Source organism: Ascidia mentula, chromosome 1, assembly GCF_947561715.1.
Source record: "Ascidia mentula chromosome 1, kaAscMent1.1, whole genome shotgun sequence".
Taxonomy (NCBI): domain Eukaryota; kingdom Metazoa; phylum Chordata; class Ascidiacea; order Phlebobranchia; family Ascidiidae; genus Ascidia; species Ascidia mentula.
The window spans coordinates 8,358,310-8,372,942 of NC_138566.1; the positions used below are offsets into that span (position 1 = coordinate 8,358,310).

Sequence of the window (14,633 nt, forward strand, 5' to 3'; positions counted from 1 at the left end):
GTAGCGACATCTGCTCACGTTTGAGGTTTTCTACAAACAATCGCACTCTTCCATTCAACATGATAGCACGGTGTTTTCCGATATTTGCTATTAAACAAATACTGGATGCAAGAATCGTCAAAAAACAATGTAATTTCGGACAATTTTGTTACGTTTAACTTCTAACCAGGTAGTGTTTCATCGCAGTCAATAGCGTTACAACAAATGTATTGTAAAGATGTACTTTTTAGTGCAAGTTAGTTTGTAATATATCACTATAGTACCAAAAATCTTGTCCATCATGGATTATGATCATTCCACGGGCGAGGAAGTGCAGGAAGAGGCTCAACAACAAGACACGCCCATTATTCAGACAAATGTATATGTGAGTGTTTCGAAACTGTAATACACACGTTTGTTTGCTACAAATTTTAGTTTAGTAACTTACTAAATCAGACAATCTTCTTTACATTGTCAAAAAATTTTTAATGAATATAATATCGCAGACTGGAGACGTTATTCACATATACCAGCACCCTCAAACCTCACAGTCCAACACGCGTCATACGAACGTTGAAGAAAATGGTTCGTGACAGTCATTAGTCTGCGTCGTTTCCGTTTTATCAATGCATACATGAATGCTAAAATGTAAACACATTGTCAATATTTCCTACTTTGTAAATTACGGTTTTGATTTCTCTTTTATTTTGTAGGCTAAATTAAAAATGTTTAATCCCTTACAGAACTTCTTTCCTCCTTTCGGGCAAAACTAAAACAAGAAAATCGGAAGATGGTGGACGCAAGGGAAATAGGATACATTCCTCTAGACATCATAGCTGACAGTAGCCAATATTCTGGGCTCAATGGAAACTTTTCCCAAGTGAATGTGGAAAAAAAACCTCAAAACATTGACATAGGTGACTTGTTTGTGAGTGCAAAAGCTCACGTCACTAACATGAAGGATCGTCCTCGTAACCAGGAAGCACAAACTCAGTTTATTGAAAAGTACTCGAACCTCGTAGGTGTCACAGGAGATGCTGGCATTGGTAAATCGACTGCAGCCCTTCAGTATTTAAACCGAACACAAGAGGATGATCAATCGTTCGCATTTTACGTATCCCTCAAGGACTTTGTCCATTTTAGTACGAATATTAGCGTCCTGACGTTTCTTCTGCAGTCAACAAGTAACATCGAATTAGGAAATCAGTCAGAAGAGGAAATAAGGGTTTTGTTGAATCATATTAACCGATGCGAAAAAGTGCACGTGATACTGGACAGTCTTGAAGAGGCAAGAATAGATAATTTGGAAGATTTCGGAGGTATTATGGGCATACATGAAGAGGGCAGTCCTGTTGACATCATGAAGAATATTTTGGCTGGAAACATACTCGTCAGATCGCGAAAAGTTATTTTCTCAAGGCCGACCACTTATAACCGTCTCGGCAACAAAACAAAGCCCAAGTTTACCGTTAAAATAACAGGGCTTTGCGTGGAATCACAAAAGCTACTTTGTGGGAGTATAGTACAGAAATTTATAGAACGGGAAGAGTGCAGTGAGGAAAGGGGGACACAGGTCATTGCTAGGTACTCCAGTAGCTCCAAGCTGTCTTTCATTCCAGTGTTCGCTGAACCAGTTGTTCAATATCTGTTGACAAATGACGTCGAATGCCAATCTTCATCCGGGCTTTATCTGTTTCTTCTTGAAGACTGCTGGAAACGGGATCGAAGTGACAATCTGTCAGACCAACTTCAGGAATTGTGCAAATTGGCATTCAACTGTATGTGGAACAAAAGAGCCCGGTTTCAAACCACAAAGTTCTGTACCATCAGCGACCGCATGAAGCGATTTATCCGTTGGAACGATCTGAACAAAACTGGAAGTTTTACGCACGAAACTTGGAGAGATTTTTTTGCTTCTGTTTACCTGATGGGCCAAGGCTTAGAAGAAGATTTTGCCAACATTTTAGTGAAGATCATAGACAGCGAGTGGCGATGGGTTCCAAAGTTTATATATGGAATATCATCATCCCTGGACAGACTACATGATATGGAACTCACATCATCCTCAAGTCAAGGCCGAAAAGAGAAATTGTATGAACTAGTTGAAAAATTAACAATCGACCTCCACAAAGTAGAAAGCGGAAACCCATTGGGTTTACAAAGCTTCTGGGATGAGAATTACACGAAGTTTAGCAGACGAAAGGACGACCGACTTTTGTCCAAGATCTGTAATATCGCCCTTGAGGCTCAAAGTGATGTTTTGAACAGGTCTGTTGCGCTTCGTCTCCCGAAAGAAATTCTTCTTGCTGGAGAAATTCTACCAGGTGACGTGGCTGGTCTTTGCCAAATACTTGCAGCTCGTCAGGGCGAACCAATCCGGTTCAATGTGGGTGATTTTACTGAGCCTGCTACATTTTATGGAGACGCCTTGCAAACATTTCTCACCGAAGTTTCTCCGCATAAGGTACGACTCTATTTTGCTATACGGTTTCGAACGCTCATCTGGCTGCATAACATTAGATATTGGCAAAAGACAGTAATCTCGTTTATGGGAAGATATTAATAGACTACAAATGATAATTTGCAACTATTTTGAATTGTAGTCATTATAATGTATGGTAAAAGTTTATTTCTAACAATGATTTTGTGTCAGGAGATCCTGGGCTGCTTAAAAAATTGTTATTTCTGACGGTCCAAAATCGATGTCAACATGTCTAACAGAGTACTGCTCTATATTCTCAGATCAAAAAGCTGCACGCCAAAAACGTAAAGCTTCACGTTCAACATGATATCACTGTGCAAAAAATTGCCGAAAATCTGGAAAGTATCGATGAACTACTGCTTCGAAACTGTGAGGATTTGTCGGCCTATGATCTGGACTTGTTTGTGAGAGGAATGAAAAACAGACTTTTCCCTGTAAGTACATGTGTCCACTATTCACCGTTATGCATCAGTTCCAAACAAAAAAATCCTTTATCGTGAAGTACTGCATTGACTTTTTGCAACAATGTTCGCCAATATTACAAACCAACTCCATAAATGTTGCGCATGAGCGACTACACATATCAGCATTGCGATTTTGACTCGACAAAACAATAAAATGCCTATACGGCTTCATACCTCACACCTACGGTATTATATTCACAGTTATATCTGGCGCAAGGTTGCATGAGTTCCTCCAATAATACTCGAACGCCTTAATGCATTACCTTCGCCTAAATTCATGGAAAGGCCATGCAAGATAACATACTTATTGCTCCTCAGATGCATTTGCTTGACTTGTCGAACACTCAGCTGGATGATTCCTGCATGGACATTATCACCTCCAACGTCGACATGTACGAAAGATTGGAGCTGATTAGATGTAACATCACCGCAGAACATGTTGCACCGCTTTCCGACAAAATTTTGCAGCGCAACAGTCCGGTATTATATTTGTCTGGTATGCGTGATACATGGCAAGTAAGGAATTACCCCAATTTGATTATTTAGTTGAAGTGGCTTCAGTTGGATGAAAACGATATTGGATGTGAGGGAGCAATTGAATTGTCGAGATGCCTTTCCATGATTGAAGACCTTGCCGTGGCAGATTGTAACATCTATGCCCGAGGATTGCGTCATCTTGCCAATGCTGCTGCCAACCTAGATCATCCGGTAGTCTTATAACGTAACTTGTATCCAAGTGACCTGCGTAGGAAAGTTGAATTTTATTTAGTTGCCAATTCTTGCGTGGTGACGGGAAAAACTACTGCCTTTGTTAAAAGCTTATTGTAGATCTGTCTGCCAAGACTGCTATTAATGTGGCCAAAGTTTTAAGATAAAAAGCTCAACATAAGCTCTATCAACGAATCCAGGATATAATATAGGTGATTACGCTTCATCGTTTCTTTCAGTTGATGTCGCTTTGTCTGGATCGCAATAAATTCGGTGATGAGGGAGTGGAAATTTTGTCAAGTTGTGTCAGTGGAGTCGAAATTCTTTCGATCAGCGAATGCGGAATAGAAAATGCTGGTAGTTTGTTCAACTCAATTCGATCACTTTCTAAACCCGTAAGTCAAATGAAAAATAATTACATGCAACATGATGTAAACGTTTAACGACGCTTTCAATCTTAGATGAATAAACTAAACCTCAGCGGCAACAAACTTGGACAATCCGGTGGTGAGTTGGCAAAATGTGTTCATAACATCCGGGGTCTCTACATTAACCGCTGTAGCATCGGACAAAGAGGAATGGACAATCTTGCGGACAGCGTATTCGAACTGGATCATCCTGTGAGTTTAACGTCAGTCGTACGAAAAAGGGCATGTTTGTATAATATATCTTTCATTCATAATATACCCTTGTCCTTGTAATTGCTTGTGAATTAATTCTGGGAATAATTTCCCCTCCCTGGCGATTTCCACCTTATTTAAAATGTCTCCACTATCTCAGAAACTTTCGTTTCAGGCTGTAATCTGTCTGTTGAATTAGACAAATATATTTCGCTTTGTCAAAAGCATCATCAGTGTCTATAAAAAAGCAAAGCAAGAATTAGGGTAAAAGAGGTTTATGACGTAGCTGGAGGAATCTCCTATGATCCTATTGCACAAATAAACCAATGCCAGCAGAAGGGTGTTTATGCGGCACAGAAATTAACTTTTCTCAAAATGTGCTCTGCCCATGGTGTGCCGCTTCCATCTAACTTCAGAAAAGGCATAGATTTGGATTTGTTGTTAATGCAACAATACATACAGTTTCGGTTTTAAGGCAGCTAATATCAATGACGAATCGGTTATGAACTAAGCTAGATCAGACATTATGCTGACATCCACAGACAAGATTTTACTGGCTCGTGGTTTAAACTTTGTTCCCACGCCTCGTTGGACATCTTCGTTGGAGTCGACTGAATGGCTGAGACTTCGTTTTTTCTGGAAAAGAATATGAGGAATTAAACCACATTTTTACCGACAAGCTTGCAATTCTATATTTTTCGAGACCAAACACTGAGTGCTTAGACGAACAGACAAAGACATACACGGAATCAATATTTGCTAAACTACGTAATCCGGAAGTAAAGGTGCAGCAATTGTTTCAAGAAAAAACAATCGTTCCTGTGACCTTCGTTGCAGTTTAAGGAAAATTTCAAGTTTGGCAAAGAAGAATGATATTGTGATATGCAAAATCTTCACTAAAATACGCGTTGATCATCACTCTCAATAATCACCAAAAGTAAAGCGTATCATTGTCCAACTAACGATTTTCACGGTTGGAAATGTTGTCACCCAGTTTAAGGAAAGGTTTTATGGAAAAACAAATGGTATAGCAACTTGATGTGAAAAACGAAAAACGGTTTGCCACTCGTTGGTCGGGTCGCCGTGCCACATGGGCCATTTTCGACATTTCGCAGCGCAACGATGGAACAGCGCTCTTGCATCATTGTAAAGATTGTCATCCACGCTCGTTTTTACAACATCCACCCATTGAACGATGTTACAATGTCACATCATTTTTTGAACAACCGCGCACCGTAAATTTGGACGTGGTTGAAGATAAATGGTTAAACACAATAAACGCAAAAATTATTATACAAACAATGATTTTACCTCGGTGCAAATTATGGGTTTGTTTGTCCACATTGCTTTAAGGCAGATACTGTTTTTTTTTATCTTTTCCATGTTTTTTATCTTCATCTTGTTTCTAATGTTTTCCTGTGTCTTATCTTTTCCGCGTTTTCTCAATGCTTCCACCCGTTGCATGTGGCAGAGGCGTGTTGTGAGGTAGCGGAGAGCCTTTTTTATTTTAACCTAGTTCTTGCTTTGCCTTTTTATAGGCACTGATGGTGCTTGTTAACAGAGCGAAATGTATTTGTCTAATTCAACAAGACTGACAGATTTCAGCCTGAAACGAAAGTTTCTGAGATAGTGGACTTATCCTTCTAACACCGTTAGCGGTGTAAATTAATTTTGTTTGTTTTTTTAGTTTGACAATTGAATGTTAACTTGGTGGTGAAATTGTCAGGTTGGATTCCTAGAGTTTGAAGACAATTTTGATGAAGGAGAAGATGACTATTTTATTGCGAGACTCTTGAGTTGTAATGGATTCATTGAAGATGGCAAATTTCGTGCTAGGTACTGTTAAGTGTTGATTGCAAATGGAAAAAAGATTTTTCTTTGCACTTCCAAGTTTGAACTTGCAATTTAAATTCATGTAGGCCTATATGCTTCGTGGATTTGTAAATATGTTTGCTTAGCGAAACAGCAGGGTACGCTTTACATGTTTCATGGGGCATGTTTTATACCAAAAGTTTTCTCACGAATAAATCATGAAACATAGCACCCAGTACAGTATTGTAATAACAAACAAAATAAAAAGAGTCGATATGCGTCGCAAAAATCCAATATGGTTTTGTCATTAGCAAATTTTTGTTTTTTTGAGTTTGTGAAACGTTTTGCGGCTCCACGTTGAACATTTCAAATTTTGTTTTCTGAAAGAGTGTTAACAAAGTAAAAATAAGTTACCACAATTTATTAACTTTTTTGGTTTTGTCATTGACGTTTCGTTGCGAATATTGTCGTCCTCAAATTCCATTTGTCGACAAACGATGAGGAAGTCAAACAAAAGAGGAAATTGAGTTCTTTTAAAAAGTGCACGTCATCCTGGATAGTCTTAAACAAGCGATAATAGAAGATATCGGATGTTTTAAACTCACGAATTGTTGCGAATCCAACCATCAGGATTACGATATGTTACCTATTATGGTTCTGAATGGATTTTAGAGCATTGACAAGAAATCTAGCTTTCATTTTATTCATGACTAACCACATTTTATCAGGGTCGCTGAAAAAAGTTTGAGGATTTCTAATGATATCATTGGGTTGCTCTTTATTGCATGAGTGTGTCCGGTGTGAATAACACGAAAGCGTGACGCTTTGACACACAACTAGAGACGGCGAAGGACACATATTGATATTTCTGTGAAAATAAATTGCGGTGGCGGTAAATGCCCACCGTGTAGACCTTTGTCACAATGGAAAGGGTACGTCACAGAGCAAACTAGTGATGCATAGGGTTTTCGTTTTGGATGAATAAGCTCACATGCGTGTGCTGTTGTCATGGCGAATTTTAGGGTGTTTGGGGTGCGGTTTTGGGCTATTTCAATCAGGTAGTTACTTGGTGGTGGGTGCTGCTAAAAATTATGGTAAAAATGGAGCACAAAATTCAGGCTGTATTTGTGGAAAAATGAATCGTTCAAGTGGCCGATCATTCGTGATTTTATGGAAGATCCATCTTAGATCTTCAAATTTTGATCAATCACCAGTAAAATGGTTTAGCCACCCCCTGGGGGCATTTGCCCCCCTGGTTAGTCAATATTTTGACAGAAAAAGCAAAAAAATATGGAACTGGATTTTGCAGAAAAATGAATCATTCAAATGCCCACTCATTTGCATTTTTTTGTAAGTCCCAACTCTTCTCCATGCATTGGTATCAAATATAGTTGATGAAAAAGTGTCAATCTTCCAGAAGGCTCAAAAAGTACTTGCTCTGTACTGTCTCATCCAGGAGCAAAATTTTGTTTTTAAACTTTAAAGAATATTAGGTCCCTATGTAAGTCACAAGACCCATCAATGGTCATTGGGAAACAAGCGGAACAGTCTCTAGGTGCATTACAGCAGAGGGCCTTGAAAACGAGATTTCTCCAATTTAATACCCATATAGGTCCTGGAGAGAAAGGCAAAGTATCCGCTACAGCACAATCACGCGTACATCGTATAAAGAACGCCACAGATTGATAATAATGTGCTCACAGTAACGCTACCTTGGCATACAAAAATATACCCGTGATTTGTTGCGTCTGGATACAGTGATGGGGATCCCGAGCATACGTGAAAGTCGTGGGTTCTAATGCGATCGACGATAATGGTGAAAAAAGAGGGCAAATCAAACGCTCTGGTAAACACGCCTTCTTTTCATTCCATTCAGAATTTGACTTTATTAAAACAACAGCCGTGGTGAAGAACCGTGAAGCCCCAAAACGGGAAGTACAGTGACAACAGAATTTTGCCGCGTCTGTAAGGTTTTACTATTACATGGGTTTTTGTATTAGGTTAAACTATTTTCGCAAAAGTTTAAAACTGGTCGATGTTAAAAGTGCTTTAAACCTTGTGTTGCTTTTACCGCCAGGTGCATTGTGATTTTGTAACGTCGGTGAATAAAAATTAACGTTTGATTGTCCCAGAAGGACAGATTCTTTGAAATTGCTACATATACCTTAGTTCATCTGATTTTCAAACGACCTGCGCAATCACCACAAGTACTAAGCGATATTATCTGACGTAGGGCAACACCACACGATTTCTCAGAGTTGCAAAAAAGGTAGTAAACAGCAGTTAGCACATGACTGCATGATTAGAAAAGCAAAAGTTTACATGTGTAAGTAACGCACAATTGCGGCTGTTGCTGTTGCTTCTGCTGTTGCTGCTGGTAAACGCAAGGGGATTTTTTTCGTGCAATAAAGGTTCTAATTTCGCCATGCACAAAAGGCATGGATTGAGTTACTAGCGACGACAACAAGGAATCAGCAACAGCGCGTGCAAAACAAGCACTTGAAAACCCATGGCATGACTTTGAGGAAGCGTAGTTTTACCACAGGCGTTAAACGTAAAGTCATAGGTTACGTGAGCAGAGCAGAAACAGCGTGTAGAATATCCTCAATTAGGCATTGTGAGTGCTTTTGCGCTTTGGCGTAATCTTTTTTTTCGGAAACAATAACAACTGTGTTGTACTGCATTCAAGAAACGCAATTCCATAATTAAATTTTCTCTTTTGCTCGTAATTGTTTTTTTTATTTTCGCCCGCAGACTAACCATGGTCTCTTGTGCGGAACGCGTCCTCGTTTTGGCTTTTTTCAAGCGCACTTTCACAAAGAGGATTTTTGCTTCGTAAACAGCACAGCGCAAGAAAGTTATACTGCAACATATTTGGATGGAAAGTTTGTTTATATTAAATTTTAACCATTGTAGGGTTTATAATTACTGCTTTTAAAGTTGGGCTCTGTGGTTGATGCAACCAGTTTGTTTAGAAAGTTTTATAATACAAGGCAATATTTTTGTGGCTGAATCAAAATACGACGGGCGTTGGCATGGAAAGCGTAGTAAGTGAAAATATTTTTAGCGACGTCTGCTCACGTTTGAGGTTTTCTACAAACAATCGCACTCTACCATTCAACATGATAGCACGGTGTTTTACGATATTTTGCTATCAAACAAATACTGGATGTGAGAATCGTCTAAAACCAATGTAATTTCGGACAATTTTGTTACGTTTAACTCCTAACCAGGTATTGTTTCATCGCAGCCAATATCATCAAAGCAATTGTATAAAGTATATATATTTTCCAGCGCAAGTGGTTTTTTATGGTACTTATATAAATTGTCCATCATGGATTATGATCATTCCACGGGCGAGGAAGTGCAAGCAGAGGCTCAACAACAAGACACGCCCATTATTCAGACAAATGTATATGTGAGTGTTTCGCAAGTGTGATACACACGTTTTTTGCTACAAATTGTTGTTCAGTAACTTACTATATCAGACATTCTTCTTAAAATATCAAAAAATCATTAGCAATGAATACAATATCGCAGACTGGAGACGTTATTCACATACACCAGCACCTCCAAACCTCACAGTCCAACACGGGTCAACCAAACGTTGAAGAAAATGGTTCGTTACAGTCGTTAGTCTGCGCCGTTTCCGTTTTATCAATGCATACATGAATGCTAAAATGAAAACACATTGTCAACATTTCCTACTTTGTAAATTACGGTTTTAATTTGTCTTATATTTTGTAGGCTTACTTAAAAACGTTTTATCCCTTACAGAATTTCTTTCCTCCTTTCGGGCAAAACTAAGAAACGAAAATCGGAAGATGGTGGACGCAAGGGAAATAGGATACATTCCTCTAGACATCATAGCTAACGGTAGCCAAGATTCTGGTCTCAATGGAAACTTTTCCCAAGTGAATGTGGATAAAAAACCTCAAAACATTGACATAGGTGACTTGTTTGTGAGTGCAAAGGCTCACGTCACAAACATGAAGGATCGTCCTCGTAATCAGGAAGCACAAACTCAGTTTATTGAAAAGTACTCGAACCTCGTAGGTGTCACAGGAGATGCTGGCATTGGTAAATCGACTGCGGCCCTTCAGTATTTAAACCGAACACAAGAGGATGATCAATCGTTCGCATTTTACGTGTCCCTCAAGGACTTCGTCAGTTTCAGTACGAATATTAGCGTCCTGAAGTTTCTTCTGCAGTCAACAAGTAACATCGACATAGGAAATCAGTCAGAAGAGGAAATGAGGGTTTTGTTGAATCATCTTAACCGTTGCGAAAAGGTGCACGTGATACTGGACAGTCTTGAAGAGGCAAGAATAGATAATTTGGAAGATTTCGGAGGTGTTATGGGCATACATGAAGAGGGAAGTCCTGTTGACATCATGAAGAACATTTTGGCTGGAAACATACTCGTCAGATCGAGAAAAGTTATTTTCTCAAGGCCGACCACTTATAACCGTCTCGGCAACAAAACAAAGCCCAAGTTTACCGTTAAAATAACAGGGCTTGGAGTAGAATCACAAAAGCTACTTTGTGGGAATATAGTACAGAAATGTATAGAAAGGGAAGAGTGCAGTGAGGAAAGGGGCACGCAGGTCATTGCCAGGTACTCCAGTAGCTCCAAGCTGTCTTTCATTCCAGTGTTCGCTGAACCAGTTGTTCAATATCTGTTGACAAATGACGTCGAATGTCAATCTTCATCCGGGCTTTATCTGTTTCTTCTTGAAGACTGCTGGAAACGGGATCGAAGTGACAATCTGTCAGACCAACTTCAGGAACTGTGCAGATTGGCATTCAACTGTATGTGGAACAAAAGAGCTCGGTTTCAAACCACAAAGTTCTGTACCATCAGCGACCGCATGAAGCGATTCATCCGTTGGAACGATCTGAACAAAACTGGAAGTTTTACCCACATAACGTGGAGAGATTTTTTTGCTTCTGTTTACCTGATGGGCCAAGGCTTAGAAGAAGATTTTGCCAACATTTTAGTAAAGATCATAGACAGCGAGTGGCGATGGGTTCCAAAGTTTATATATGGAATATCATCATCCCTGGACAGACTACATGATATGGAACTCACATCACCCTCAAGCCAAGGCCGAAAAGAGAGATTGCATGAACTAGTTGAAAAATTAACAATCGACCTCCATCATGTAGAAAGCGGAAACCCAGTCAGTTTACAAAGCTTCTGGGATGAGAATTACACGAAGTTTAGCAGACGAAAGGACGACCGACTTTTATCCAAGATCTGTAATATCGCCCTTGAGGCTCAAAGTGATGTTTTGAACAGGTCTGTTGCGCTTCGTCTCCCGAAAGAAATTCTTCTCGCTGGAGAAATTCTCCCAGGTGATGTGGCTGGTCTTTGCCAAATACTTACAGCTCGTGAGGGCGAACCAATCCGGTTCAATGTGGGTGATTTTACTGAGCCTGCTACATTTTATGGAGACGCCTTGGAAACATTTCTCACCGAAGTTTCTCCGCATAAGGTACGACAGTATGCTGCTATGCCAGGAAAATGTGTATAATCATGATGAGTCCAACAATGAGTTTGTGTCAAGAGTAACAATACCATAACATATCTTACCGAGTAATATTCGACCTTCTTAGATTAAAAACCTGCACGTCAAAAACGTAAAGCTGCACATTCAACATGATATCACTGTGCAAAAAATTGCCGAAAATTTGGAAAGCATCGATGAACTACTGCTTCGAAACTGTGAGGATTTGTCGGCGTATGATCTGGACTTGTTTGTGAGAGGAATGAGAAACAGACTTTTCCCTGTAAGTACATGTGACGAGCCTTGGAACACGCAAGTTTTTTAAACAAAAAATCCTTAAACCTTTTAATAATGCAATGCTTGAATTTCGTGACACAGATCGGATAACACCTTTAGTTTCCCAAGCAGTTGCTTGGCTATATGTGTTCTGTTGTGTTTCTTCTCCGGCAGTTCGTACCTAGTTGGGTAACTAAACGGATCCATGCCAATTGCAAGTCATCACAAAGTGGAATAGTCCCTTTCTGGTTAGTTAGCCGGCAAGACTGTCGCCAATCATCAGCTACACTGAGACCTGATCGGTCAAAACAGAGTGCACGACTGTTCGTATCATATTTTTCTTCACCAAATGTTTGTTTGAACATGCAAACATGTAATAAGCATCAAACGACTCACACCGCCAATTTTTTTTTATGTGCAAAGGCAATACTAAAATATTAAATACACCCCATTGCTCCTCAGATGCATTTGCTCGACTTGTCGAACACTCAGCTGGATGGTCCCTGCATGGACATTATCACCTCCAACGTCGACATGTACGAAAGATTGGAGCTGATTAGATGTAACATCACCGCAGAACATGTTGCACCACTTTCCGACAAAATTTTGCAACGCAACAGTCCGGTATTATATTTGTCTGGTATGCGTGATACATGGCAAGTTAGGAATTACCCCAATTTGTTTATTTAGTTGAAGTGGCTTCAGCTGGATGAAAATAATATTGGATGTGAGGGAGCAACTGAATTGTCAAGATGTCTTTCTATGATTATTCAACTTGCCGTGGCCGATTGTAACATCTATACCCGAGGATTACGCCATCTTGCCAGTGCTGCCGCCAACCTGGATCAACCGGTAGTCATCACATTACGAATTATGAAACCAAAAAGATTGGTTAAAATTGTGTGGTGTGGTGTGGTGTGGTGTGGTGTGGTGTGGTGTGGTGTGGTGTGGTGTGGTGTGGTGTGGTGTGGTGTGGTGTGGTGTGGTGTGGTGTGGTGTGGTGTGGTGTGGTGTGGTGTGGTGTGGTGTGGTGTGGTGTGGTAACCAAACTGCGTCGCTACTTTTATATTAATACAAGTAATCAATGTTACAAAAAATTCCAGAACGTAAACACTTATTTTTCTTCTCAGATGGAGTCATTACGTCTGGATCGCAATAAATTCGGTGATGAGGGAGCCGAAATTTTGTCAAGTGGTGTCAGTGGAGTCGAAATTCTTTCGATCAGCGAATGCGGAATAGAAAATGGTGAAAGTTTGTTCAACTCAATTCGATCACTTTCTAAACCCGTAAGTCAAATGAAAAATAATTACATGCAACTGAAATGTAAACGTTCAACGAAGTTTTCAATCTTAGATGAATAAATTAAACCTCAGCGGCAACAAACTTGGACAATCCGGTGGTGAGTTGGCAAAATGTGTTCACAACATCCGGGGTCTCTACATTAACCGCTGTAGCATCGGAAAAAGAGGAATGGACAATCTTGCGGACAGCGTATTCGAACTGGACCATCCTGTGAGTTGGACGTCAGCAGTCGTAACGAAAAAGGGCATGTTTATATTATATATTAGTACCATACATTGCAGGTTTTAAAAGTTTGACGTTTGAATGTTAACTTGGTGGTGAAATTGTTAGGTTGGATTCCTGGATTTCGGAGGCAATTTTGATGAAGGAGAAGATGACTATTTTATTGCAAGGCTCTTACGTTGTAATGGAATCATTGAAGACGGCAAATTTCGTGCTAGTGACTGTTAAGTGTTGATTGCAAATGTGTAAAGGATTTTTTTTATTGAGAGTTGCAGATAGGATGTACGCAGGTCTCCTGCAAGGTCTCATCAGTGCAGCTGTTGACTTTGGCACTGTGCTAGCTTTACACTAGCAGGCACACAGATTTCCACTTTGTGGTACCTTTCGGTCAACGTCGATGCGTTGAGTGCCCAACTGGGTGCCAAACAACAGAGATGAACCACCGTGGAGGTCAAAACAGTGTGTATACCCTGTCTGCAGCTCTAAATGATTAGTATGGCACTTTTTGCACATATTCCTAATTATATTTCTAAGTTTGAACTTGCAGTTTTTAATTCATATACGCCTATATGCTTCGTGGATTTGTAAATAAGTTTGCTGTCCGAAACAGTAGCTATAGGGTACATCGTAAGGGTGTGATAGTTTTAATGCATTTTAATTTGAATGTCTCGTTCTCGAAAATAAAATATTTTGCGTTTGTAAAACGTTTTGTGGCTGCGCGTTGAACATCACAAATTTTGTTTTTCGAAAGTGGGTTAACATAATAAAGATAAGTAACCACCATTTAGCAACTTCTGTTGTCTTTTTCGTTCATTTATAGCTGATGTTCGATGATAAAACCATGCTAATTGTATTTAATTTGAATGAATTCACGGTTGAAAGTTTGCGTTATGGGGCGTTGTGGGTCTCTTCTATTAGACTTATGTTCAATCAAGACTAGGTAGCAGATTTTTGCGGTTAATCGCAGTAATATAACAGTATCAAATGTATCAACCATTGGCGTACTTAACAAAGGACTAAAGGGACCATGCCCTTCCAAATATCTCAGTTTCAGATTCCTTAGGTTTGTTTTTTCGAATGTACAATTTGTCGCTTTATTTGTTTCATGGGGCAATGTTTTAAACCAAAACGCCACTGATATCAACAACAATATGGTCAGTGTCGCCAGTACTTTGTGCCGAATGAGCTCACGAATAAATAATGTCACATAGCATCCAGTACAGCATTGCAAAAACAAACAAAGCAAAATGAGTTGAGC

General features: G+C 39.6%; 2 protein-coding genes across 3 annotated transcripts; both read left to right on the plus strand.

Annotated features, from left to right (window-relative positions):
• The first annotated feature begins 263 nt into the window (after window positions 1-263).
• LOC145906282 (NACHT, LRR and PYD domains-containing protein 13-like) lies at window positions 264-6,099 on the plus strand. The gene is made up of 9 exons (XM_082993731.1): window positions 264-364; window positions 486-564; window positions 723-2,443; window positions 2,722-2,895; window positions 3,244-3,405; window positions 3,472-3,633; window positions 3,873-4,028; window positions 4,095-4,253; window positions 5,980-6,099. The coding sequence occupies exons 1-9, from the start codon at window positions 281-283 to the stop codon at window positions 6,097-6,099; spliced, it is 2,817 nt and encodes a 938-aa protein (XP_082849857.1). The 5' UTR covers window positions 264-280.
• Window positions 6,100-11,056: 4,957 nt separating this feature from the next.
• LOC145903538 (uncharacterized) lies at window positions 11,057-14,089 on the plus strand. 2 transcript variants are annotated; one of them, XM_082991627.1, is made up of 7 exons: window positions 11,057-11,563; window positions 11,685-11,858; window positions 12,314-12,475; window positions 12,542-12,703; window positions 12,982-13,137; window positions 13,205-13,363; window positions 13,484-14,089. In XM_082991627.1, exons 1-7 carry the CDS (start codon window positions 11,147-11,149, stop codon window positions 13,601-13,603), a joined length of 1,350 nt encoding a protein of 449 aa, XP_082847753.1. In that variant the 5' UTR covers window positions 11,057-11,146; the 3' UTR covers window positions 13,604-14,089. The 2 variants fall into 2 exon arrangements, with proteins under 2 accessions (XP_082847753.1, XP_082847760.1); XM_082991634.1 differs by having other exon boundaries at window positions 13,435-13,547.
• The last annotated feature ends 544 nt before the right edge of the window (window positions 14,090-14,633 follow it).